Consider the following 27,039-nt stretch of genomic DNA (forward strand, 5'->3'; position numbering starts at 1 on the left):
TAATGTCTTCTCAAATTCTGTTTCTTTTTTCAGCTCATTCAGAGATAGTTGTTTTGACATTGAAGGAGAAGACCAAGAGAATGAAACTATTGTAAATAACGGTAAGTCCATAGCTACTCATCAGCTTCATTTTCTGTTAGTGTTTCATTAATGCCTCGAGCAAAAGAGTAATGAACAAAAATAGAAAATTCTCTACGGGAATTCTCAATACAACAAAAATTTTGGTTCTGGGTATGGTTTTTGGTTAGGTTTGGATTAATTTTGTTTAAAAGAAAAAGTTTCAAATTGAAGAGCCACATTAAAATGTTAATGTGTAGAAAAGGAAACTAGCCTGTTGTTTGGCAATGTAATCTGTGGGAGCAGAGTGGATTTATGATCTGCATGGTAATATGGGGTCCAGGGTTCGATTCCCAGTGCCGCAAGGCCGAGCGACAGGTTTGTGACCTGTTCCTGTAAAAAGACCTAGCGTCTAAAACCTTGACGATAGCCTGTCAACGCCCTATGCGCCATCAATGGTTCTACAGAATCCGTTTATCTTTATCCGTTTGTCAGTATACAATGAAAGAATCACTTTTTAAAAGTATGAAGAAAAACAGAAAGATCTTGACCAGCTTCATTTTGTGACTTTTTGAAATTGTTCTATCCAGTGTAGTCCGTTTTGAGGATCGACTATCAAACACCATTTATGTTGTTGGGGCACTATTCACGTCGACCAGTCAGACCAATCATGGTATATGCATGTCCTTTGTTTGATTGTGCTCCAACCAGCCGCATCGCTTTTCTTCGAAGTATCTAAAATCAAGCAACTCGACCAGCAACTTCTAGCATCTGAATGCCAAACCCCTGTGGTTGATCCAGGATCTTCTCGATATAGCGTCTATGTCAGTGTTGTACGAAAACATAGATTACCCTTCATTAGAGTTGTCCAAGCTTGTTCCGGACAGAACAAAGCCAAAGTACTGCTTTCCATGACTATTTTGTGCAGGGTACACTCCGCCAGGAATGTTGCAGCATATCATCACTCGTCATTGAGTCTATAAAAAAACCAAAGTTTTGAAGAAAACCAAACTTTAATATGAAAAACCTATACATTAACATCAAAGGGGAGGAGTTTCTTGAACTCATTGATTTTTGCTTGAGGCCAATTGGATTCTTCGCCAAATTAAAATTAAGCACTTTGAACACTGGTTTTGTTTAGTATGTGTGTAAGAACTACTGTAAGATTGTATTTCAAAAGTCTATCACGAGCTCTAATAGAGCTTGCATAGTTGCTTCTTATTTGCCGATATGAAAAAAAAAAAAAAAGAGGAAACAGAAACAACCAAACAAAACCAGCCTGAAAGTTTGAGCTATGACGCAAACCACAAACTTTACTTTAAAGGTGGCCTCTACTCTACCCTCTTTGATCGAAGAGGGTTGAAAATTACTTCATATGCTTTTTTTAGGGTTCTATAGCAAGGCTCAGAACTTGAAACCAAATGATAATATTAAAAGTTGATGAAGGGTTAAAATAAGCATCAGAAAAATTGTGGTTAAATCTAAGCAAAAATAAAGAAAAGGATAGATCTATGGTGAATGCTTACCGGTCCCACCCAGTTTGTTTTTTAACAGTATAGAATAGACCCTAGTGGACAATTTGAATTGAAAAGAACAATATTTTTAACTTTGTGTTTTGTGATAGTATCATTAGCATAAAATGAAAATTTTCGGAAAAAATATACATTTATTAATAAACATAGTTTTTTTTTGTATTTTGGAAGTATTCAGAGATTCAAACTATTTTTATAAAATTCTCCATAGGTGTTTAAAAGAATCAAAACTTTCATTTAGATTAATTTAAAAATACGAAGATAAACATTATTTTTAAAAGAGAAACAATCTTAGTATTTGTTTTCCTTTGTGCAAAGAAGTCAAAACCGTTAAAATTGTGAATAGCTATAAAGCTAAAATTCAAAATAGAAATAAATAAATTTTTTTATGGTTTGTTATATCCAAGACAGAAAAATCCTACCTGTTTTTTTTCCTGTATGTCTTATACTGGGTGTCACTACTTAGTTAATCGTCTGTGGAATGACCCAACCAAAATGCTTTTATGCAACTTCAAAAGTCAAACTGAAAGAGCTTTGGGAACCGGGTATAAAACCAGTGTTTTCACTTGCCCCTTGGGAAATCTTTATCTGAGCACTAATTGAAAAGCTCATAGTTCGTGAAAAAAAACTATTGGACCAGGAGTTTGGCATCAAACCCATTGCTGAAAATTTCTTTCAATTTGGAAAAGTTTTGGGATTAGCCAGATGGATTATATTAGGGTTCTAGGCGTTTACCCCCCAGCGATTACCCCCTCCCCTTAAACCCCCCTCCCCCGCGGAAAATACCCCCACCCCCGCGGAAAATACCCCCGGAGAATACTCCCCGAGGAAAATACTCCCCCGGTAAAAATTATTTCCCCCCCTCCCACGGAAAATGAGGCTTTCTAAGTTTGAGAATTTATTTGAGTTTTTTTTTATTTCCGTATGGAGAAGGGATTTTGGTACTTCTGAATTATACGCCACTCACTCAAGTTTACGCTGTGCAAAACTCGAGAACAAACCGGTTTCTTCGTTAATTTCTTTCAGCTTAGCGCTAAACAAGACAAAGAAAAGTGACAGAATAGATGGAACATATATAATTTGGGCTATATATTTGCACATGGGGGGTGGGGGGTAAACTATTTGGACAATTCGAAGTCTGAAAACAATTCTTACTTCATAATATGCAGAATAATCATACCTAACATATTTTGCATGCAGACCCGCTTTAATTTACCCCCCCCCCCCCCTTATTTGCAAATATATAGCCCAATTTCATTCTAAAGTAACGAAAAATTAACGAAGTAACTGGTTTGTTCTGGAGTTTAATGCATCGTAAACTTGAGTGAGTGGCCTATAATGCACAACCACCGGAATTTTTCATGGAGAGAGAGCCGGATTTCCCAATATTGTTATTTAAAAACGATCAGAAATTAAATTTAAAAAAAACAAGTTTTTTAAACTGAAAGTAAGGATCAACATGGAAACTTAAAAAGAACAGAAATTATTACGTATATGAAAGGAGTTGCCTCTTCCACAAGACCTTGCTCTTTACGCTAAAGTTTTGACTTTTTGTCCTGAAAGTGGCTGCCTCCTCCTCAAGACCTCGCTCTTAACGCTAAGGTTCTTTTTCATAGAATTTTAGAATAAAGCTTATTGTTTTAATTAAACGGCCATTGTGTTTCAGGAATCGTTCTTAAGGAATTAGGACAAAAAGTAAAGACTGAAGCGTAAAGAGCAAGGTCTTGTGGAAGGGGAAACACCTTTCATATATGTAATAATTTCTGTTCGTTTTAAGTTTTGATGTTGCTCCTTACTTTCAGTTGAAAAAACTTTTTTTTTTAAATTTATATTATGATCATTTTTAAATAATATTATTGGGAAATCCGGCTCTCTCTTTCCATGAAAAATTCCGGTACTTGTGGTATTATACGCCACTCACTCAAGTTTACGATGTGTAAAACTCGAGAACAAACCGGTTACTTCGTTACTTTAGAAACAAATTTGGACTATATATTTGCACATTAGGGGGGTGGGGGGGGGGAGGTAAAGAATAGTGGGTCTGCATGTAAAATGTGTTAGGTACAATTAGTCCTGCATATTATCAAGTAAGAATTGTTTTCTGACTTCAAACTGTCCAAATACTTAAACCCCCCCCCCCTCTAATGTGCAAATATATACCCCAAATTATATATTTCCCATCTAGTTTGTCACTTGTCTTTGTCTTGGCTCGCTCTAAGCTAAAAGAAACTAACGTAGAAACTGGTTTGTTCTCGAGTTTTACACAGCGTAAACTTGAGTGAGTGGCATATAAAAAATAAGTACCAGAATTCCTTCTCCCGACTGAAAATAAAAAAAAAAAAAAAACTCAAATATAATTCTCAATTTGGAAAGCCTTATTTTCCACAGGGGGGTATTTTCCGTGGGCTATTTTCCAGGGGGGTATTTTGCGTGGGGTGGGGGATATTTTCCGGGTGATGGATAAACGCCAGCCACCTATATAAGGTAGAAACTGCGAACAAAGCAAATTTTGAGCTTCTAATCAGTACTAGTTAAAACTTATTCTTAGGTCTTATTCTTAGGTTGAGTTGAGTCAAACAGGGCTTAATTGAAATGGAGGTTGAATTACATGAGATTGAGTTTGACAAGAGTTGAGTTAAATGTGGGTCGAGTTAAACGGGGGTTCAGTCGAATGAGGGTTTCTTTAAATGGGATTGAGTTGATAGGGGGTTCAGTTGAACAAGAGTTTAGTTAAATGGGGTTGAGTTGCTAGGGGGTTCAGTTGAACAAGAGTTGAGTTAAATGTGGGTCGAGTTAAACGGGGGTTCAGTCGACTGAGGGTTTCTTTAAATGGGATTGAGTTGCTAGGGGGTTCAGTTGAACAAGAGTTTAGTTAAATGGGGTTGAGTTGCTAGGGGGTTCAGTTGAACAAGAGTTGAGTTAAATGTGGGTCGAGTTAAACGGGGGTTCAGTCGAATGAGGGTTTCTTTAAATGGGATTGAGTTGCTAGGGGGTTCAGTTGAACAAGAGTTTAGTTAAATGGGGTTGAGTTGCTAGGGGGTTCAGTTGAACAAGAGTTGAGTTAAATGTGGGTCGAGTTAAACGGGGGTTCAGTCGAATGAGGGTTTCTTTAAATGGGATTGAGTTGCTAGGGGGTTCAGTTGAACAAGAGTTTAGTTAAATGGGGTTGAGTTGCTAGGGGGTTCAGTTGAACAAGAGTTGAGTTAAATGTGGGTCGAGTTAAACGGGGGTTCAGTCGAATGAGGGTTTCTTTAAATGGGATTGAGTTGCTAGGGGGTTCAGTTGAACAAGAGTTTAGTTAAATGGGGTTGAGTTGCTAGGGGGTTCAGTTGAACAAGAGTTGAGTTAAATGTGGGTCGAGTTACACGGGGGTTCAGTCGAATGAGGGTTTCTTTAAATGGGATTGAGTTGCTAGGGGGTTCAGTTGAACAAGAGTTTAGTTAAATGGGGTTGAGTTGCTAGGGGGTTCAGTTGAACAAGAGTTTAGTTAAATGGGGTTGAGTTGCTAGGGGGTTCAGTTGAACAAGAGTTGAGTTAAATGTGGGTCGAGTTAAACGGGGGTTCAGTCGATTGAAGGTTTCTTTAAATGGGATTGAGTTGCTAGGGGGTTCAGTTGAACAAGAGTTTAGTTAAATGGGGTTGAGTTGCTCGGAGGCTGAGTTAACCAGGGTTCAGCTGCACGAGGGTTCAGTTCCACGAGGGTTCAATTACACTTACACCGCCAAAAACTGTTTGCTAAACTGCCGTCAAAGGCAAGATTTTCGGGGCAATGAAGATATAAAGGATCGATGTGTGATTGAACATGCAACTGCTTGACAAACGGTTTTGGCTAATCTCTCAGAAGCGTATGTTTAATGTGACCTCTGCTTTAGACTAGGACACACGCAGGGGAGAGGGATATTTTCGTGCCCAAATCCCCAAGTATTGTGATCGTTTCTTTTATTGTTTTTTTTTATATTTTCTTTAGAATTCGCCTGTTTTTTGGCACTTTATGAAATAAGCATCTCAGAAGTTACCTCTCTGGACTTGATCAAATTTTACACTGATCCCACCCTATTTTTCAAATATTAAATTTGTACAATTTCCCTTCTCCTTTATTCCTTAAAAAAAAAATAATTCTATTTCAGGGAATAAATCATTAGCTTTGTTTTTAACTATTCTTGAAAAGACTGATGCAAGTTTTAAGAACATTGAAAATAAAATATGATCGTTTGACTTGGTTAACTGGAAATTTAAATAACAATGTATGTCTAATAAAATTAGTAAAAATCAGGAATTCAATCATTAAGAAAAAAAATTTCGTATGTAGCTATTCAGTTTTTTGTAGTACCTGGCGTCAAATTTAAGAAAAGAAACTTGGTTGAAAAATCACCAAAAAATAGTTTAAAGGCACGAAACAGCTTAAGGAGATGTAGCTTTCGTTTGAAGGTGTAGTTCTCTTTGGCAATCAACATATTTCCAATGTTTAAATTTCTACGGACGAAAAGCGTTGTCAAATTTAAACAATTAGTTTCGATTATTTATTTTCACGGTTCAACGTGGCAACACTGACAAAAATGTGATACTGCCCAAAGATATTCATAATTTTGAAATAACAACAACTGCAGTCTCCAGATTTATGTAGACCTAAGATGGGGGCAAAAATTCATTTGATTTTTATGTCCTTGGCTCTTGAAGATCGGGCTCTTCTTTCATATGACTCCCAATGCCATCTGGCTCTTCTTGGGAATGTAGTAGTGAAATGCATAGTCGTTCACTCAGGACCGTATCCAGGATTTTTTTTTTCCAGGTTGGGGGATTTACAAAAATAAATAAAAACGCATCAAACATTTGTTTATATGCATTTTTGTCACGTTTTTACGAGTTGGACAAACATTTCCGGGTGGTTGGGCCCCCCCCCCCCCCCTACCTGGAAATGTTCCTCAAAATGAACTAACAGAGATAACGGCAACAAATTTGGAATTATTTCCTTCCATCTTAAGGATTTCCCAGCTTTAATATTAATATATTTTGGGCTTTTTTAAGGCCCCCCTCCCTGAAAAAAAGATCCTGCGAAAGTGTCTGTTTTAGAGACAATTTCTTCTCCCCAAATTTATGGCGGCATTCGATTTCACTAATTTCCTTATTATGGTTTGTTGTGTTAAATTGCTGAACACTTTTGCTTATACAAACAATATCAAAAAGCAAACAAAAGATAAGTAAAATATTCTAATAGTGTACATTGATATGACTTATTATGTGCAAACACCTCTCCCATGTGTAATCATTTAGTGCATTATTCTAAGTGCTCGTTTTGATTGATCGCTATTGCTAAGCAATCATAACCCGACGTCGGCTTCTTTTGCCCAATAGTAAACTTGTTAAAGATAATCAAGTGTTAGATTATGCAGTTTTCTCCATGCAAATAAAAGAGAAATCGCAAATCAGCAATGCAATCACAGAAATACAAATTGCTTATAAAAAATCGTTAAAGCTTTTTCGTTTTTAAATGCAAACAGCATACGTCTCCAATTTTCATATGCAGTGTCTGATAGGCTACAGCAGATAACTTGATAAGAATGGATAAAGGACAAGGCCTTATCCAGGGGGGGGGTTAGGGGGGTTGAACCCCGCCTCAAAATGTTTTTCCGACTCGTAAAAATTGTAAAAAAAATTAATACAAACGCATTTTTTATGAGTTTTTCAATTTTTAACCCCCCCCCCCCAAAAAAAATAATTCCTCCCCCCCCCCCGCCGAAGAAAAATCCTGGATACGACCCTGATAAAGGATCTTACAGTATAAGAAGGGGAATGAAATCACGTAGGGACGGAATGATAGAACCGAATATATTGGGAAAGGATAGATGAAATAAGCGAAAAGAAAATGAACTATGAAAGTCACAAATTTCCTGAAATCTAATTAAGTCTATGTCAACTCAATGAAATATATATCTTGAGGCAGGGCTACCCACCCCCACCTCATTCGAGAATACTTTTTGTTATAATAGCGAATTTTTCTGTCTCTCAAAAAAGCTTTCTTTTAATCAGGGAAATATCGAGAAGGTCACTTACAGACTCAGCATGGTAATACGCATGAATGGAATAATACGCTACCTTTTTGCTGATAATAATGAACCTTATTTAGTCGAATGCAAACCATGGATCAACAGTTAAATAATAAATAAAAAAAAATTTAAGAAATGAGTTTTGGGATTGTTTTTTTTTTTTTTTTTTGAAAAAAAGTTACAGGACTACAATACAAGAACTAGATCACATGTATATTCAAACCGATTTATATCTTTTTACTTAGAAAAATCGTGACATGTCAGATAAAAAAAAATACAGTTGGTGGGTTCAAGGGATAGAGCAATGCCAGAATTGCATGTAAGAAATTATGATGCTTTCACCCTAAGTCATAGATCCTTTCACACTAACATAACTTAAGACTTGACATTACGATATGTAATCCTATGGAGTATATTTTGTCCATACTGTGGCGAGTAGACTCGAGCTCTACATGGAATATTACGTTGCGTAAATTAGTATTGTATCATGGAAAAAATCAACATAGTAATAACATAGCGTAATTTATGGATTGCTATAGATCTTTAGAATAAATTGATCAACTTTTCCGTAAAACATCTTACGCTTGATCAGAGCTGGAATTTATATCTCAAATCCACATTTGTAATTTTTGAGCAGTTTTGCTAATGATGATTTTAAACGATGATTGTGAAGATTTTAAGGATTTTTAAGATAGCTTTGTGTAAAAGGCTATCTCAAAGGTGTCTGACAGAAATTCTCTTGTCAAAAAAAGAGAAAAAAGTAACTATACTTTTCCTGAATTTCAACATATTATAAGTTTAGTTACTTCTAAGACTATGTACCCCCCCTCTCCCTGATTGGATGTTTACTGAGTACAACATCCGCTTTATATTATATAGTTATTCTTTTTGTTCAGGAGCAGGTAAATGTATGAACCACTGGTCATGCACAGTAGAGTGGGGGCTCACTTGCCTTGTGCTTTTGTAATTGACTGCGATTTAGCAGTTATAAAATGGTCATGCTGTGTTTGGTCCTGACTGGGTATCAAAATATTTGGTGGGGTCTTTACACGGACAAATATTGAGGAGACAAAATCCAGCAGATTTAGAAAAGTGAAAAATAAAGTTTAATTTTAGTTTATTAAAATTCGGGTTTCAGTTGAAGACTAAGTTTATTGGAATCCAATCGGAACGACCATTCCATATCTTGAAATTAATGAAACACTCTTGAAGCATAAAATTGGGCACAAGCGAATTTTTTATTCGATGCTTACGACCGTTATATATTCAGCTGGTAGTTTCTTTCGAGGGGGAGAAGCCAAAAATTGAAGAGAGTCCGTAAATTAAAAGGGAAGTAATAGTTGGAGTATTAAGGAGAAAATATAGAAAAATTGTAAGAATGTTGAGATTTGGGGATGACCCAAGCTATGAATAAGAAGGCGTCCAGGTCGATGTAGGTAAACATTCTAGAGGTGCAACCATCCCATATAGGCACGGTTCAATTTATTGGCTCAGATCTATATAATATCGTGGGTTAACAATTTCATGCAATTGTTAATCTTGTTAGTTTCACATTTTTGCTTTTATTATTGATAACTCAGTTTAGCAATTGTAATGTGGAGGGTGAATGGAAACTTCAATTTCTAGGTACAGGGTCAAAAAAGGATCTAATACACAATCAATGTTACTATTTTTGCGTAATGTTGAAATAATTTTTCTTTGCTTCGGATTTTAATCTTATTACTAACTTGCTTCACATTTGTGCTGTTGTTAGTAAGTTATTATAAAACCTCTCGTATATTGTCGATAAGATTATATAGGAAATAAAAGTTTTATCAGAAGGGCCAAAGCTTAGGAAATATACAAAATCCTCTTAATTTACTTTTATAACATATCTCGTGTTGATCATCTAATAACATAGTTTTCCCCGACTAATCTTTTAATTGCTTAATAGTAGGTTTAAAATGACAGTTTTCACCGTTATCTTAATCCTGCGATTTAAATCCTCCAGCTCAAAGTTAACCATTTCAGGTTATTTTACGCAGATAGGAGGTACCGAACCATATTAAGGGAGGAATACCACTGTGTCGTTAACTTACGCAGTAGGTTATTGCCCAATATTAGGGAACGTGCGCTCTTTGTAGAAACCTATTACCATCTCTTGGAATATTAGCAGGATTTTTTAGTGTTTCTTTATTTAAAAATGCAATTGTGGGTGAGAACCAGTTTGGTTCTCGGCATAGGGTGAGTTTTCAGCACGTGTGTAGGATTCTTTTTTCTTTACTCATTGATAATTCTTGCGAGGAAAATGGTCCGTTTTTATAGCGCTCTTGATCCTTTGAAAGCGTTCGGCAGTGTTGACTATTATCGGCTTCATCTGTATAGCTCTGTGGCATCTGTAAGCTCCTTTAATTTTGGTATTTAAATTATTTTTTTTCAACTGTGATATGCACTAAGCACTATTATAAAGCTAAGAAGTGATGCAGGGAGGGGTCGTTTTTCCTATCCTTTTTGTTATTTGTTTTTCTAGTGTTTTGGCTAGAGACCTTGGGTAAATGCTCTTCTGGTTTTGCTGATGTTCCTTGCCTTGCATTTGCAGGTGACCTACTCATTAACCGTTCTAAAATAGTTGCTCCGAAATGGTTGCTATTTTTTCTGCTGCTTTTTCTGATTTTGGCCATTCACTTAATGAAGAGAAGTGTGAGTTCTCCCGGTACTTATGTACTATCTCTAACACACGCGAAAAGTGAAGTTTGGTTAATGTTAATGAAATAAAACAAGATAGGATGAAAATATAATAGTTTAGGAACAAATTTGGGCTATATATTTGCACATAAGGGTGGGGGGGGGGGGTAAAGCATAGCATATATTAAATACATAACCTAACCCAACCTAGGTACCTTTTTCTCCCCTAAACCCCAAAGACAACAGTTTAAATTATGTAAATGCAATGACAAACCACGGTTTCCAATCCAATTGTCTGTTGAAAGGAACCCGTTTGACTAGTTTCTTAAGCATCTTCCCTATAAAATATGGTGCGTGTGTTACAGATAGTACATAAGTACCGTTCTCCCCTATAATTGTGCTGCTGTTACTCCCCTTCATTATAATGATTGTACTATTTCTCCGGTAGATCTCATCCGATGGTGATATTAGACTTGGCGATATTAATTAAAAAAAAAAGACTGGCTGGCCATTCAAAGATTGTTACAGGCCGGAAAAAATGTAAAAGATGCGCTCAGGCCAAACCTTATTCCGCTTTCTGTGACCTAATAGGTAAAAATGAGTATTGTTCCTATTCTTAAGAATGGTTGACTAAATAGTATCCACATAAATTATTCAACCTTTATAAATTTCTTCTTTATCTTATACATTGGGCCAAAAAAAGAGAAAAAAAGATAGTTTCTTGTGAGTAGTTTATGCATCTCTGATATAATTTCAAAGCAACAGATACGGCACAGGTAACTCTCAAACCTGGCTTGTGCGTGTTTATGCTCTCACTGGCGTCTTACCAGGGTTTTTCGTTGTTTATGTATTTTTGTCTTTTTTTCGATTTTACTCTGCCTTTATGCTCTTTTTGTATATGCGGGTAATAAGTGAATTAATTAGTTGTTTAAGTTGATGTCTGAAGTTTATTAACTTTGAGCATTCCTAAAGATACTGAAAAAAAGAAAATTCTACTTTCTGAAATTAAAGTCCTCATGCTTTTTGTATATAGCTTCTCTTTTTCATTGGCTTCTTAATACTTTCGTATCAAGCAGTAGTATAGTCTTCGATTTATCTTTTTATGTTTTATGAGTTTTGATCGTTTTTTTCATTAGAAACAGGGCCTACTAAATAATATCTACATAGTTTGTTGTATGGATAGAGAAACTTTCGACATGGTTTGAACATCGGAAATCTCCCAACTGATTTATGTATCCAACTAGCCATTTTGAGGGAGTAACAAAAGATAAGATTCACAATTTCTTGCAAAGTGACGACACAACTCCTATAACTGTCAATATTATTGCTATTGGTTGGTACTTGTATGATATGACCCCGACCTAATATTCTTCATCTAAGTAGAACCTGTTTCTCTGACGCTCAATCCTAATAAAATATACCTAAGTATGATAAAAATATAAGACTTTAGAAACAAATTAGGGCTATATATTTGCACGTTAGGGGGGGGGGGGGGGTAAAGTGCAGCGGATCTGCATACCAAATGTGTTAGGTACAATTATTCTGCATATTATGTAGTAAGGTTTGTTTTCTAACTTCACACTATCCAAATACTTTACCCCCCCCCCCCCCATACCCTTATGTGTAAATATATAGCCCAAATTATATACTCCCTATCTATTCTGTCACTTCCTTTTGTCTTGTCTCACGCTAAGCTGAAAGAAACTAACGAAAAAGAAAACAGTTCTGCAATACGTCAATGAATCAACAACTTGAGTGGCCGGGGCTATGTCATACAAGTATCTATTGGTTTTGCATTACTGATTTAATGGCCCTTACAAGAGGGCATTTAATTCTCTTGCTATAGTCACTAAGTCAACATTACAAAACCCATAGCAATAATATTAGCAATAATAGTTGAGCAGTCCTTTTATAATTGATTGTGAACCATATTCTTTTGCTAGTTCCTGAAAATTGTTAGTTGGGTAGATAAATCAGCTTGGCGGTTTCTTAATTTAAAACCATATAGAAGGTTACACTGCTTATTCTAAAAGCTACGACGTTATAATATTATAGGCTTTGTTTCTATTAGTAATAAGTGAATGCTGCCTTTTTTTAGGAAGCAATCGTGGATTTGGGATTGTGCAGCCATCTAGCGATGGAGAGGATAACTATGGTCCAAAAACACCTGACACTGATGACAGTGGCACACGGTCTCTTCCAGGTGATAATCGTCGAATGCCTTTTACTACGTTTAAGCAGGACCCCAAGATTGCTGAGAAGACAAAGAAGAGCAGAACCTATCCCCCAAAAGAAACTACACCGACACTATCCCTGAAAGAAAGTTCCCACTCCTCGCCCAGTAAAGCCCTAAAACTTGCTTCCCTTGAAGTTCATAATGTTCGAAAGGCACTAAGCCGCTATGGTACTCTGCCAAAAGGCGCTAGGATTGGTGCTTATTTAGAGTCTCTCAAGGATAGTAATGCTGATACTCCTGAAGGTCACAGCTTAGAGGCAGAAGCTAAGAAGGATAAACTCCGACCTTCTGTAAAGGATCATGCCAGTGTTGTCATTAAACAAGCGACTATGGTTAGAAGTAATTCAACAGGACCGCAAGACAACCGCCTTTTTCATCCCTCGCCGTCATGCTCGCCACCCGTGCAGCGAGCAAAAACTAAAGCTCTGGAGAGGTTCGAAAATAGCCCGACAAGAGGTAGGTCACCGGCTCTTGCAGAGTTAGAGTTCCCGCCACCACCTTTAGATCTACCCCCTCCAGCGGATATGAAGAAAAAAGTTGCCTCACCAAGAGCTAGACGAAAAAGTGAGCAAAAAACATGCAAACGTGAAGATGAATCAATGACATCACCGTGCTTAGGTGGGAAATTTAAGGATGAAATGGATTTCTCAAAAAAGAACGAATTGCGGCGCTCAGTAAAGAAAAAAGAACAACATAGTGCTGATGACATTACACCTCTAAATCCAGTGCCTGTTATGCTCAAGTCTTTTATAGGAGGTTCGAAAACGAAACTTGAAAGCAAGCTTGTTGCTGAGATCAAAGAAAAAACTGACCAGAAACGTAATAAGTCTCCAGATTCTCCGTCAACACCCATAGAATCTACTATAGGTTTTATAGATAATCTGAAAAATACTCGTCGCAATAGCACTGGTGATATCATTGCTGGAGCGGGTTCCAAATTGAAGCCTGTTGAACCAAGGAAATCCGAGACTGCAACAGCGGAGCCCATTGTGTTCGATTTCAAGTCCCGACTCCGGAAAGTGCAACCTGAAAATGACTCAAAGGGTGACGTACCAAAATCAACAAGTGCCGACAGAATTTCTGGAAAAAATGATAGTGATTCTGTTGTAACTAGTTTGAATACAAGTCAATTATCTGTCACTGTTGATGATGATAAGAGAAAAAGCACCGGAAGCATTAGTAACCTTAGAAAACTTTGGGAAAAGGATGATATGATAAAGGGCTCTAAAGAATGTATTGCCGAAGATAATGGTGAGAAAAATGGATGTGATTCAGATTTGCCGAATGACATAAGTGAACTAAGTGAATCTCAACCTCCTTTCGAAAAAGATGAGCCCAAAATAAAATTAGAAAAACGTGTCTGGCCACCTCCGAACACCTCCGCGGGGAATGAAACGGAGAAGCCGGTAATACCAGTCAAACCAACTATTTCCTCTGCCAAATCGATCGCCACTAAATATCCTGCCATCTATGCAACTCCTATCCCTGGATCCCAGGTATCCATTCTACCTCCTGGATTACCGAGAACCCTTCCTCCCACTGAAAGAGAATCCGTATCAAGAAGTATATCAGAAGAATCAAACAGTGATAAAGTTGACAAAAGTTCTATCATCGAGCTTACCAGTATGCTAGAAGGGGCTCTTAGCGGTCTTGAGCACAGTCTATCAAGCTCCAAGTGTATGCAACTTTCTGATAAAATCTCATTGTTACATTCATCATGTTTGTCTTATGCAGATATGATTCCACCTCATGGACGGTTCCAATTTAGGCAGTTTTTAGTTAGATTAGAAAGCCATGGCAAGGATGTAAGGTTGCTGGGGAGTAGGAATCATTCCGACGTTGTTCGCATGGTAAAAGAGACTAAAAACACTATACGTGATGTAGTAAATGCTGTACAGAGATAAAAGAATGGGTCATTCCAATTTCCTTTTTTTTATATGCATTACAACTGTACGTAGTGTTTTGAGACTAAGATACTACGTTACACTAAAACACTGTTTTTGAGATTAAAAACACTATACGTTACGTGGTAAATGCTGTTTAGAGATAAAAGAATGGTAAAAAAAATAGAGATAAAATGTTTGCTTTTTATATGCATGAAATTCGAAGTGTGTATCACGCGTTGTAACTGACCAGCTAATCTTTGCAGATTTATATGACTTACCTTGCTATGCGTTGTTTGCCAACCTTATAGGCATAAAATGCTTATGTTAAGAAGCCCTGACATTTGGTGATAAGCTGTTTAGTGTAGCCATCTGTTGTATTCCCTTAATGTGTGTATTTTCGGTAGTTTTAACTCGGTTCTATGAGTCCTTTCCATGAATTCCAATTTGTAATTGAAATCAGCGATTTTACAGACAATCTGAAAAAAGGGTAAATTTTTCGGATTTTCCACATCGTCATGGAAATACCAAAAAAGGTATTTTTCAATGAAGTAAGCGCAAAATTGTCAATGAAATTACCGCAAAAAAGGTATTTGTCAAAATCCAAGGGGGAGATCTAGGGGAAACAGCCTCCTCGGGGAAATCAAAGAGGAAAAAGTCCTCATCCTAATTGAAGTCACTGAGTGAGCCTTTAAAGACATAAAACAGCTTCGACTTTTTTTGTTGTTACAAAAACAAAATTAGCATAAAACAATGAAATTATTCAAAATCATTATAAAATGATGTTAAAAAGAATGTTTGTGTACAATATTATGAGAGTAAGTAAATAAAAGCAGGCCGAACACAAACAAATTGTTTCAATTCACCTTTATACATGTTTCAATGAATCTAAAAATAAAAATACCGACACGCAAGACTTTTCTAGTAAAAAAAAAGGATACAGAAAGGTTTATTCAGGCCAAGGCCGTACCCAGGGGGGGGGGGGTTTGACTTCCCCCGAAATGTTTGTTTGACTCGTAAAAACGTAACAAAAATGGATATAAACAAATTTTGTCTGCGAGTTATTTTGTGTACCCCCCCCCCCCCCCGAAAAAATCTTTGAGGAAAACTCCCTCCTAAAAAAATCCTCGGTACGGTCTTAATTCAGGCCAAGCGTTTTAAAGGTGAGGGACTGCTTTTCTAGTCTTTTTGAACTTATCATTTAACTATGAAAATATTAACTGTTTTCCTGAAAGCACTTTTTTTTCACATTTAATAGTTTTTCATATTCTTTAGTATTTGTGAAGCATTGCAAATTAATATGAATGAAAATACATGTCGAATGTACCCTCCTCATCCAGTATATCCTCCTCATCCAGATGTCAATACATTTTTTATCAAAGTATGGAACAAAGTAACGTATTACAAGTATATAAATAGAATGGAGGGATCAGTAATCTAAGATTATAAAAATAATAACAAAACATTTGAGTCTGTTTTTTTTCTTGGTGTTCTAATATTTGCGTATTTGATAGCGTGTGCCAGGATCTTGCCAAATTTGTCGAATTAGAACTAGTTTCAGAGCTACATATTGATGTCAGTAGATTTTATTTGGGTAAGACAACTTGTGCAAAATTTATCCAAATTAGTTTCAAATTTTAAAATGTTGATTTAGAAGGAATCTAATACATTATGTATATTCTAAACATAGAAGGGGGTGGGTATTCTCCTACTGTGATTCGTCTGAAGCCTTCGCACCCCCGAGAAATATTGAAAGGTAGAGGTATAAAAATTTACTTTTTCTGATTTGCCCCCCCCCATTCCTTTCTGAAATATGCTCTGACACCCCATCTAGGGATCGTACCTGTGTGGACCTTTGATATTGTGGAATACTTTAGTATGTTGACTCTGTTACTTAAACTTTGTTGCATAACAAAGAAATTTTATATGAACTAACTTTGTTTGGCTCTAACTCTAGTTTCCAAGAATCAGAATGCATTGTATACATATAAAACTTATAGAACACATGTTTCTGATCTTAGACCTCTGTGGGGATGTCAATCTCCATCCTTTTTTCCTTATTTATTTGTGGAAGTTAGCGCTTTGAAAAAGAAGACATAAGGGTAAACCCCACCCAGGAAATAAAACTAACTAACCCCCACTAAGCTAAAAAAGAACATACTGTGATAAAGAAAGAGATAAGAGAAGGAGGGATGCACCAAGTATAACTCTAAATAAATTAATCATGCTCATGAAAAATTCTTCAAATTTTGATAAAATTCTGAATCTAAAAGAAGAACGGGTCTAAAAGTAAAAGCTTCAATATAAATTAATATCCATCCCCAGCTTCAGAAAAGAAAGACTGAAAATTTATTGAACACTTAGTCGGTGTTGCATTTTAGTTCATATTTGTATTTTATTATTATGTATTATCTATGTGTAAGAGCCGACCTGGTAATGTTGGTTGTAGTTCGCCAATCACAAGTCGTCATTAACATCCGTAAAGCTGTTCATTTTTACGCAAATTTGTGCAATGTATCTTATGGGGCTCAAGAAGTTAAAAGAAGATTTAGTTTTTTTTATTAAGTCAACAAAATCGACCTGCGTCGCAACAGAACTGAGGCCAAATTTTCATATTGGTAAAACATGGCTGAATCATGCTTTTATTTTGCCACAGATAAGCTTGCATGTAATCATATGAGGGAAGATATAATTCCTCTATTAGATATTTTGTGATGATGGTTAGTTATACGTCCTCTCTTCTCTAGGAACCTCATGACATGTCTTAGATTGTTTAAACTCCTTGCACGAGAAATTCGAATTTTTTGCTAAAGAAAATTTCTGTTAAAGATGTTCTTCTTACTGAGTACAAACCTGGATAACAAACCTCACAAGTGGCTACAGAAAAATCGCTATGCATTTCATAGGAAACTTTTTTGAATTCATAAACGCTAATACCACGCAAGCTATAAGGTAAGCATGATCGCTTTCCGGACAATCATTTGTATTCATATAACTTTAATACCATGCCAGCTATAAGACAAACTTGATCGCTTTCCGGACAATCAGTGGAATTCATCAGCGTTAATACCACATCAGCTGTAAGACCTACATGATCCCTTTCTGAACAAAAAATTGCTTTCAGGACAATCGGCTGAATTTATAAATGTTACTACCACGCCAACTGTAAGACTTACGTGATCCCTTTCTGGACAAAAAATTGCTTTCCGGACAATTGGCTGAATTTATAAACGTTACTACCACGCCAACTATAAGACGTACATGGTCGCTCTCCGGACAAAAAATCGCTTTCCGAACAAACTTCTTTTATATTTTAAGAAAAGTGGTAGAGCCAGGCGAATGAAACTTTTGGGTTCGCTTCCACCATTTTTTTCTGTATTTTTTTTAAATAAATCAAAATAGTTAATTGAGTGAGAAAAAATTCATAATTATTTGGATAATTCTCTCAGAGTATCCTCGAAAGTTTTGAGATATTTAATGATGATTCTATTGATTTAGTTAATAAATATTTAAGACACTATATCACAAGACACAATCCAGAGAAAACTTTGCTCAACTGTTTTTGTTTTGTTTTTCTCAAGTGGTTTTTGGACAACTTCTCAATAACATGTTATTTCTTTTCTTGTCTAAAATACAGAAACTTACTGTGCTGTAGGACTGTTACAATTTCTTCTTTTCGACTTTGAATCAACAGGCAGAGCAGCGTTGACAAGTGTAAGTATATCTGGAAGGACATTTGATTTTTTCTAGTCTTGTTTTTCTTCAATTTCTTTTTAAATAGTTGTGTACTTTTTGACAATTGTGTTGTTTTATAATGTGATCATGACTGTATATATTTATAAAGTTTTCTTCTTCTTTTTTATTGTGTTGCTTCCGTATGGTTTTGACTGTTCGACTATTGAATAAATGTTTTGATTTAGCTTCTAGTTATTGTAGCTTAGTTGGATAGAAGTAAAAAAAAAAAAAAACGGGAATAAAACGAAGTAGGTTAGGAGACATTCTCTGTACTATTACATCAAAAATTTGTTTAAATAGACTCATTCATTAGTAAATTATTGATAATAAGGAAAACGGAATTTTGACGAATCAGCCCATATCATTTTTTAGTCAGAATATGCATAGTGAATGAATCATGTAATTTAAAAACCGAATAAGAATACAAATAAAACAGAAATCTGATTGAGAATAGAAAGGAGACAGAGGCTGTGAGTGAAATAACTGACTTAACAGAAAAAAAATAAACAGGCGAGCTCTATTGGCTGTTTTACAGATTGTTTTCATAGCCTTTAGCAAAATGAAAGAAAATCGATGGTTAAATCTTACTCTGCAAAGTACCAGTAGTTCCAGTGGTAGAAATGTCGGTACTTAATATATAATTTGGGGTCTACACTTTCTCTTCCCTCATTAAGGAATCAGAAGTCAAAAGTCGTCAGAATTGAGAAGTCCTTGGTGCATTTAATATCCAGAGTTGGTCTAATAAAGGAAGAAGTGGAGACAATGTTTCTGCATGAACTCTCCATTTATCCAAAAGACCCTCCCCCACTTGCGTATGTCCCTGACCCTAAGTGTGTCGTATTTCAGGTGATGTAAGTTTTTATTTGGTTTACCATGTTGAGCAATTTAGCGGATAAGTTAGATCTTATTGATATGCCATATCAAAAATATGGTTTCTAAGAAGTATCTTACAATTAAGTTTCACCTATAGATTCTTCGAAACTAGTTTTTTTAAGGACAGATCTATCTTTTTTCTTAGAATATTTATCGTTATGTGGCAAAAATGAAATCGTAAATTTAGTTTGATTGGACAACAGTTGAACTCAAATCAGAAAATAGCCTTAATTAAAGCAAAGTTATTTTTCCTTCGTTTATTTTTCTTGAACATATTTGTCTCGTGTATTCTTTGTCTGGACGGATCTATGGTCTATGAATGGTTACCTTAATATTGCCCCGCCTGTGCTAAAAGTAAACCAATGACCAAGTGTGGTAAATTGAGTTGTATTCTTAGGGTTAGGGTTCGATGCTAGACTGATTGATGACGTTCAGCGCTGAATCGGTGATCGATTAGCTCATTTATCTGTATTATTTCAATCAAGGGAACACAAAAGGAACAAACTCAGATATTTGTCGCAATATAGTATGTTTTTTACATCTTGACTCTTTTCAATTTGTTTCATCTAATTTCATCTTTATCGTTATAACATCGAGAAAGAGTAGGCTACGTACAAATGTTTTGATCCCCTCAGAAGTTTTGTAATGACCTCGTGAAAAACAAACCGTTAAAGTTATGTTGTCTCTTCTGTCAGATTCGGAATTTTATATTTCTAACTTTATGACTCGTGTATAGGAGGGTATGGTAGAATCAAATCTGTAGGGCCATTGTCACTTAATGAAACTTTCGCGAACATTAGAGAGAGAGAGAGGTTTAAACTAAACAAACAAACAATTTAACATCAGTTTAGCGGCCACCCCAAGAAGTAAAAACTTGTCCAAGGGGGTGGCAAAATTACACTAACATAACAAAACAATAAAAAAAAAACGAAAAAAAAACGATCTATATCACAGCACCACAAACCTTACACCTTAACATTTTCATTAAATTTACTATCATAATCATCACCCCCAGGAGCCATATATAATTACCAATATCTTAAAAAAAACAAAAAAGAAGCACTAAAATTCATACTTAACTAAAAAGCATCCCTTTAATTATTATCTTAAACGAAGAAATATCACCTATTTTTTTATATTTTGATCAAGATGGTTCCAACTTCTGTACGTTTTGTACATTATATTCCTCGCACAATCAAATCTTTAATCAAGACCAATTTGAAGGTGGTAAATTGTTAATATTCTAATTTCCAATATGCTTACCACGTAAGGTTATTTAAAAATGTATTTAATGTAAAAGATACAAAAGATGTGTACTTAAGTTAGTATATTACGAAGTTTTGTCAGCCGAAAGGGCAACAGAAATTGGAAATATCATCCAAGTCCAAGCACCACTCTCCCTGACAAATATAACCTGACTTGCTATCATGAATCCCATCGTCATTTGGTATAGTCATTCGCAGTCTTGTCCATTTCCCAAAGGTTTTTACGAAGTTTTCTGGGGCTCTCTGAAAGAAAAATAAATCTTTTACTTCCGTGAAAATTGGTTAGTTGATAAAGAGTGTATAGAATGACCCCCTTCTGGTTATGCTAGAATGGGGGATTGGTAGCCTCTCTTTAGCCTTCTCGAAGATAAGGACTCAAGATAACTTTGCCTTTGTATCATGTTAAGTCAGATGATGGGACTTACTATACTTTTACGACACATTAACCAGGTTTATGCATGGTTTATTCTTTTTTTTTTTTTTTTTTTATGATTAGGATTAGAAATTCATTGGTTTTTTTCAGAAGAACAAGAATATATATGCTATTACCCCAGGGAGGCAGGGTAATTTTATGGATGAATAAGAGCAGATTGGCTAAAGAAAAAAAAGGAGAATCACTGTTGAATTTCCAATGAGACATCTTGGATAGAATTTCGCAAAAAAAGAAAAATAGAACAGAATTTTCATTGAAAAGAAAAATAAAAAAATAATCTAGAAGATTCTGCAAGTTTATATTGTCTCCTTCTCCTTCTAAGTCTCATTATGATTGCCTACGATTTCAGTTTAGGTGGTGGGCTATAATGGCATCTTCCTAAACTGTGTACGCGCCACTTAGGCAGTCTTTGATCTTAAAATACTAGACCTTTGAATTACTTTTCTAACCATGGGAGGATTTTCTACCTACCTCCTAAAATATAAATACGACCCTTTACATGTGACGAATTTATTAAGAGTTGCTACAAGAATATTTCAGTCTTTAATACAATGTTTTTCTTTTAACGCGAGATACGCCTTATTGTTTTAATCATGGCGATAACTGCGTTCTTAGGAAGGCTGTTATCTCAGGTGCGTATTGACCCATAGTGAAAACAAACCGTCCCTATGGAGATATATGGTATTTTTAATAGAAAACCGGCTTCAAACAAAGCATAAGTTGATGTTTTTGGTCACAGTTCGTGGTAACGAACTGTAAGTAAGGAGCGACCCGGCTCAATAGTAACCGAAACTCTAAAAACTGGAATTTTGATACCAATAGATACATAAAAAGAATTGCATTTTTGTGTTGATTTTAAATATATAAGTTTCATCAAGTTTAGTCTAGCTCATCAAAAGTTACGAGCCTGAGAAAATTTGCCTTATTTTCGAAGAAAGGGGAAACAACCCCTAAAAAACATATAATCTTATTTAAAATCATACCATCAGATTCAGAGTATCAGATAACCCTACTGTACAGGTTTCAAGCTCCTATCTGCAAAAATGTGGACTTTTGTATTTTTTGCCAGAAGAAACTTCACGGAGGTGTGCTTATTTTTTTTTTCAGGGGGGATCGTATCAACCCAGTGGTCGTAGATTATCGCGAGAGGGCTCATTTGAACGGAAATTGAAATTTTGAGCGCCCTTTTTAAGTGGCCAAAGGGTTTTAGGGCAACTAGGTCACCAGATCAAAATTTTGAGATAGCCATTTTGTTCAACATATTCGAGAAAGCTAATAAATATGTCTTTGAGGACGACTTAATCCCCCACAGTCCCCGGGGGAAGGGCTGCAAGTTATGAACTGTCCATTATTTACATATAGTATTGGTTATTGGGAAGTATACAGACGTTATAAGGGAGTATTTTTGCTGGTGTGTGGGGGGAGGGGTTCTGAGGGAGGGGAATACGTGGGAGGATCTTTCCATTGAGGAATTTTTCATGAGAGAAGAGAATTTCCATGAAGGGGGCGCTGGATTTCCCAGCATTATTTAAAAAGCAATCAGAAATTAAATAAAAAAACAAGTTTTTTCAATTGAAAGTAAGGAGTAAGATTAAAACTTAAAACGAACAGAAATTATTACGTATATGAGGGGGGTTGCTTCTCCTCAATAACTCGCTCTTACGCTAAAGTTCTTTTTTCACTTTTGAAAGAGGTTATTATTCTAATTAAACAGCCTTTGGGATTTAGGAGTCATTCCTAAATAAATGGAATACAAATGAAACTTAGGTTATTATAAGGTTGTTATTAGTTAAAAAAAAGTAAAACCAACATGCAAATTTCGTTGTAATTATTCATGTAAGGTGAGCCAAATTCAAAACCTGCATTAATTCAAGAACGTTCAGAAATTAAATAAATTTTTTTTTTTTTAACTTTAAGTAAGGATATACATTAAAACTTGAAACGAACAGAAATTATTCCGTATATGAAAGGGGATGTCCCCTCCTCAACGCCCCACTCTTTAGGCTAAAATTTGACTTTTTTCGACAACTCTACTTTTTAAACAATAAAAAACTTTAGCGTGAAGAGCGGGGCGTTGAGGAGGGGACAGCCCCTTTCATATACGGAATAATTCCTGTTCGTTTTAAGTTTTAATGTCGCTCCTTACTTTCAGTTAGAAACACTTGTTTTTTTATTTAAATAACGGAAAAGAATAATTGTTTTGTAACATAATTGCTGATAAATGAAAAAGTCGTTTAGAATCAAAGCAGCACATTCAGGAACGCAAATTGGATAGGAAAGGGGTCAGTTCTTCGTGGATTTTCAAGATTAGGGTGGAGCCATCAAAAATGTTTCTTTGAAATGGTCAAAATAAATATATACCTTCAATTTTTGGTCCAATGAGTTAGAAGTTACATCAAATGCGCTTTCCGTTCTTTGACGTTTAATAACTCTTTCAGTCAGTGTCGAAATTTCTGCAACAAATAATAAAAACACCCTTAAGTACGGAATACGGAATACGTCTAAGGACTGGAATAAGACATTCTAAATCATCTCTCAACTTAAAACTAAATTAACATCAACTTTGTTTATACATATATTTGATAACACAATTTTTGTTTCTTTTTTTTCAATTGGATTACAGCTCTGGCCATATACTTCCAAACTCTTCTGCTTACTGCTCCATCGTTAGACAAATCTGACCCCCCCCGCTATATAACTTCAAGTTTTCTAATATCAGCAGCAGAATCAAGTTTTTTGCGAGCATTGCTTTCTTTTCTAGTGTATGGAGTGCTAAGTCTTATCAACTGGGTGCGAGGGATATTTAAGGATATTATGTTGTTAGTTGATTGTACTTTCCGTTAATCTAAGATCAAGGACCCATTGACAACTCTGTTGCTGAATGTAAAACTGACTGAAGGTATTTATGGAGAATAATTGCAAAAATGGTTATTTAAATGTATTGACTATCCTGCAATATAGTTCTTTTATTGTATACCAAGTTTGTTCTCAAGTGCCCTTTGCGCTATTAATTATATATTTGCTTGGAAAAAGAAAGTATATGTTTTTTCCATATGCCATGAAAATTTGATTTTAGGGTATCAAGGATGGTCTTCATTAGACAGTGTTTTAACGAGTGGTTAAAGGTAAACACTCCTGTAAAATAAATTTTAGTTTACAATAGCGTATATGTAGATCCTCTACAAGTAAGAAATCTACAGAAATTTCTAGATGTTGATACGGCGACAGTGGCACTGGCAGCTTGTTTTCATAGTCTTGCCATAATCACAATTTGGCTGAACGCTCTAGAATATTGATGTCAAAAGTTGATTTTATTTTTAATATTGTGTTTTGATAATTACAAAAGCACGTAGGTGTAGCAATTTTCTTTAAAAATTAACCCTTAAAAACTCACAATGATGTTACAGTGCCCCGTTAGCAGCGGAAGAAAAAAGAAGAGGACACATCAATGCTACACATGCAAAAAAGTGATGTTCCTTCTTGTTCAAGCCAGGAAACAATAAGTTTCATGTACAGGGTTTTTGGTCATGGTGATTTAAATGGTGTGTTTTTTGCAATTGGACGCCAATATTTGGGATTTCAGTTTTCCAGTCTATGTTTCAAAATCCCATTAATTTTGTTTTCAAAACAACATTTTACTATTAAAACTAATTTAGATAATAGTTACCATTCCAGAATAAGATAGAAATGACAATTTTTCCTCACAAACCAGTTTTTTCTACGCGCTTTTTTTATGCTTAGTTGCTACGGGCTGTGGTGTGTCCTTTACTAAGTTGCGGCTACCGCTGCAACCCCGACGAACTTTGTCCTCCGTTTTTTGTCAAGAAAACTCCATGAGAGAAGAGAGAGGGGAGAGGGAGGCTCTAGAAGTCAAAAATTATTTATGGGCGTTTAGACTGTCGAGTAAATATCAAGTATTTGCTGTAAAGACACGGTACCTGGTGTGTTTAAAAACACTTGGGACTGGAATTCTAACTTTTCTTTTTTTAGGAATCTCTAAAAATAATAATAATATAGCATTTATAATTGGAAGAAGGGTTTGGAAACCATGTCTTTTTATTTAAACCGTAATTGGCTACCTGAATGTTTTATTCTTATTACCATAGCAGAAACAAGGCAATTTCAGGGGCTGAGTGTGAAAAATCCGCAATAACTGTTCAGATGACTGCTGCAATTGTTTGAAAGTACAATTTTGCAAATAGAGATTAAAAGTTAACTTTCAATTATAACAATCACGAAATAAGTTTTTGGAATTATCCCCTGCCTTTATAAGGCCTATAAACGAAGAAAATTGAGTCCTTATGCTGAACCTCATACATACCTTCTTTTGTTAGTTCGTTGAAAAAATATTCTTCTTTGTTTTTCAATGGTAAAGCTGATGCGGTAATAGCTCCAATTATTACAAAGCAAGTAGTTAAGTGCATCCCGAGCATATTTTCCACACACACTAAAAATTCTTAATTCAGACCATTATTTATAGTAGAGACTTATGACTGATAAGGTTTATATGGACTCTAATTATTATAATTAAAAAAAAGTAAGTAAATGATTAAAGATTGAAATGAAAAAAATCAGACACACTGCAGTGTTAAAATGATAATGATAGTAATTTTAAAACTTGAAAACCGAAAAAAAAAATCTGTCTTATAAGTGGTTTTCTGTCATAACCTCTGTCGTCCAGTATTATAGAATGCAGCAAAAGTTACTTTTTACTGAAAAACAATAATCTTAAATAATAATCAATTTTTACAATAAGAGGGCTTGTGTTTCGTATGTTCGTCTTGTATCGTTGGTGTTTTTGAATTATTAATCTTTAAAAAACTTTCCAAAAAAAGAAATTTTTCAAAAAAAAAGGGAGCCATATTAAACTTAAGACGAATAAAAATTAAGTTTTATGCCCATTCAAACATAAAATGGCCAGAAATTACTATAAAAAAACAAATGAAACCCAAAATGAATATGAATTAAAACAAATAATTACATAAAACCTAAAGACAACAGATACTACATAATTAAATAAAGAAATCCTAAAAACTTAAAACGAATAGAAGCTACTACAAACAGGAGTTGGACTACTGCCCCCTCCCCAATCGTAAAAATTCAAAAGGCTAACCCATCATTTGCGCTCTATCGAAAACTAAACGTATTTTGAACAGTGCGGTTAAATTTTTATTAAACCGACGAAAGATAAAAAAAAAAAAAAAAGTCACGTTTGACCGCCAGTATGCACATAGTGTCTTGATTCAGTTCAAAACCCACTTATTATTCTGTAGGAGTTCTTACTTAAAACCCTTAGTTGTTCCTGATATATAGCAGATATGCGGCTTTGGTACCCTAGATGCATACATTTGCTTTAACTCAACATCCCCCTCAACATTCTCTGAAAGTTTCAAATCAATACCCTTCACCGCTTTTTTGACATCATAGATAAGCCATTTTGCCAATTTGGATGGATTAATGCCTTTTGATTTAGGTCAACATCGTCATTAAAACCATATTTATTGGGCCTTTGAACTATTTTAAACAAAATGGCTATCTCGAAAATTTTATAGGACGACCTTGGGGGAAGGGACTTAGGGAATGTTAAGGAAAATGTTGAACTAAATCAAAAGACAGTCCGTGCATCCAGGTAGTCAAAATCTTGTATCTGCAACATCTCAGGAACATCTAAGTTTATTAAGTTGGAACCTTTTGGGGAATGTTTAGGAGAATGTTGAACTAAACCAAAAGAGACTATATGCATCACGTTATCCAAAAGGCGTATCTCCAATATTGAAGTAACATCTAAGTATATTCACTTCTAACTTTCAGAGAATGTTGAGGGAGATGTTGACCTAAATCAAAAGGCACTAATCCATCAAAATTGGTAAAATGGCTTATCTATGATGTCACAAAAGCGGCAATGAGTATTGAGTTGAAACTTTCAGAGAATGTTGAGGGGGATGTTGAGTTAAAGCAAATGTATGCTTCTAGGGTATCAAAACTGCATATCTGCTATATCGCAGGGACCACTAAGGGTTTTAAGTCAAAACTCCTCGAGAATAATAAGGGGGTGTTGAATTAAATCAAAAGACACTATGTGCATCCTGGTGGTCAAACTTGACTGTTTTTTATCTTTCGTCGGTTTAATAAAAACTAAACCACACTGTTCAAAATACATTTAGTTTTCGATAGAGCACAATTAAAACATTAGCGTTTAGAATTTTTATGGTTGAGGAGGGAGCAGTAGCCCAAATCCTGTTTGTAGTAGTTTCTATTTGTTTTAAATTCTTAGGATTTCTTTATTTAACTATATAATATCTGTTGTCTTTAGGTTT

At 35.3% G+C, this 27,039-nt stretch overlaps 2 protein-coding genes across 6 annotated transcripts in view; one reads left to right on the forward strand and one right to left on the reverse strand.

Annotated features, from left to right (window-relative positions):
- The window catches only part of Abl (tyrosine-protein kinase Abl), a 104,285-nt gene extending 85,956 nt beyond the window's left edge, over positions 1-18,329 (forward strand). For all 5 annotated transcript variants that reach the window (XM_089104490.1, XM_089104488.1, XM_089104487.1 and 2 more), the window contains 2 exons: positions 34-101; positions 12,396-18,329. In XM_089104490.1, the coding sequence (XP_088960616.1) occupies positions 34-101; positions 12,396-14,437 (2,110 nt within the window). In that variant the 3' untranslated portion in view covers positions 14,438-18,329. The remainder of the gene's footprint in view (positions 1-33; positions 102-12,395) is intronic.
- Positions 18,330-20,291: 1,962 nt separating this feature from the next.
- Positions 20,292-25,169, reverse strand: LOC148941509 (uncharacterized). The gene is made up of 3 exons (XM_089104393.1): positions 25,044-25,169; positions 23,084-23,175; positions 20,292-20,532 (listed from the first exon to the last, which is right to left on the reverse strand). The coding sequence occupies exons 1-3, from the start codon at positions 25,153-25,155 to the stop codon at positions 20,368-20,370; spliced, it is 369 nt and encodes a 122-aa protein (XP_088960519.1). The 5' UTR covers positions 25,156-25,169; the 3' UTR covers positions 20,292-20,367.
- Between the last annotated feature and the right edge of the window lie 1,870 nt (positions 25,170-27,039).

The sequence above is a fragment of the Artemia sp. Qi Xiang Cuo genome, chromosome 18 (genome assembly GCF_049724085.1).
Source record: "Artemia sp. Qi Xiang Cuo chromosome 18, ASM4972408v1, whole genome shotgun sequence".
In the NCBI taxonomy this organism is placed as follows: domain Eukaryota; kingdom Metazoa; phylum Arthropoda; class Branchiopoda; order Anostraca; family Artemiidae; genus Artemia; species Artemia sp. Qi Xiang Cuo.

What these genes read in the sequence shown, in the direction of transcription:
- LOC148941509 (XM_089104393.1), bottom strand. Translation starts at nt 25,155, where the DNA reads ATGCTCGGGATGCACTTAACTACTTGCTTTGTAATAATTGGAGCTATT. An exon ending in CAACGAACTAACAAAAGAAG is followed by an intron (nt 23,176 to 25,043) that starts GTATGTATGAGG and finishes TATTTGTTGCAG; the next exon opens with AAATTTCGACACTGACTGAA. An exon ending in CATTGGACCAAAAATTGAAG is followed by an intron (nt 20,533 to 23,083) that starts GTATATATTTAT and finishes TTTTTCTTTCAG; the next exon opens with AGAGCCCCAGAAAACTTCGT.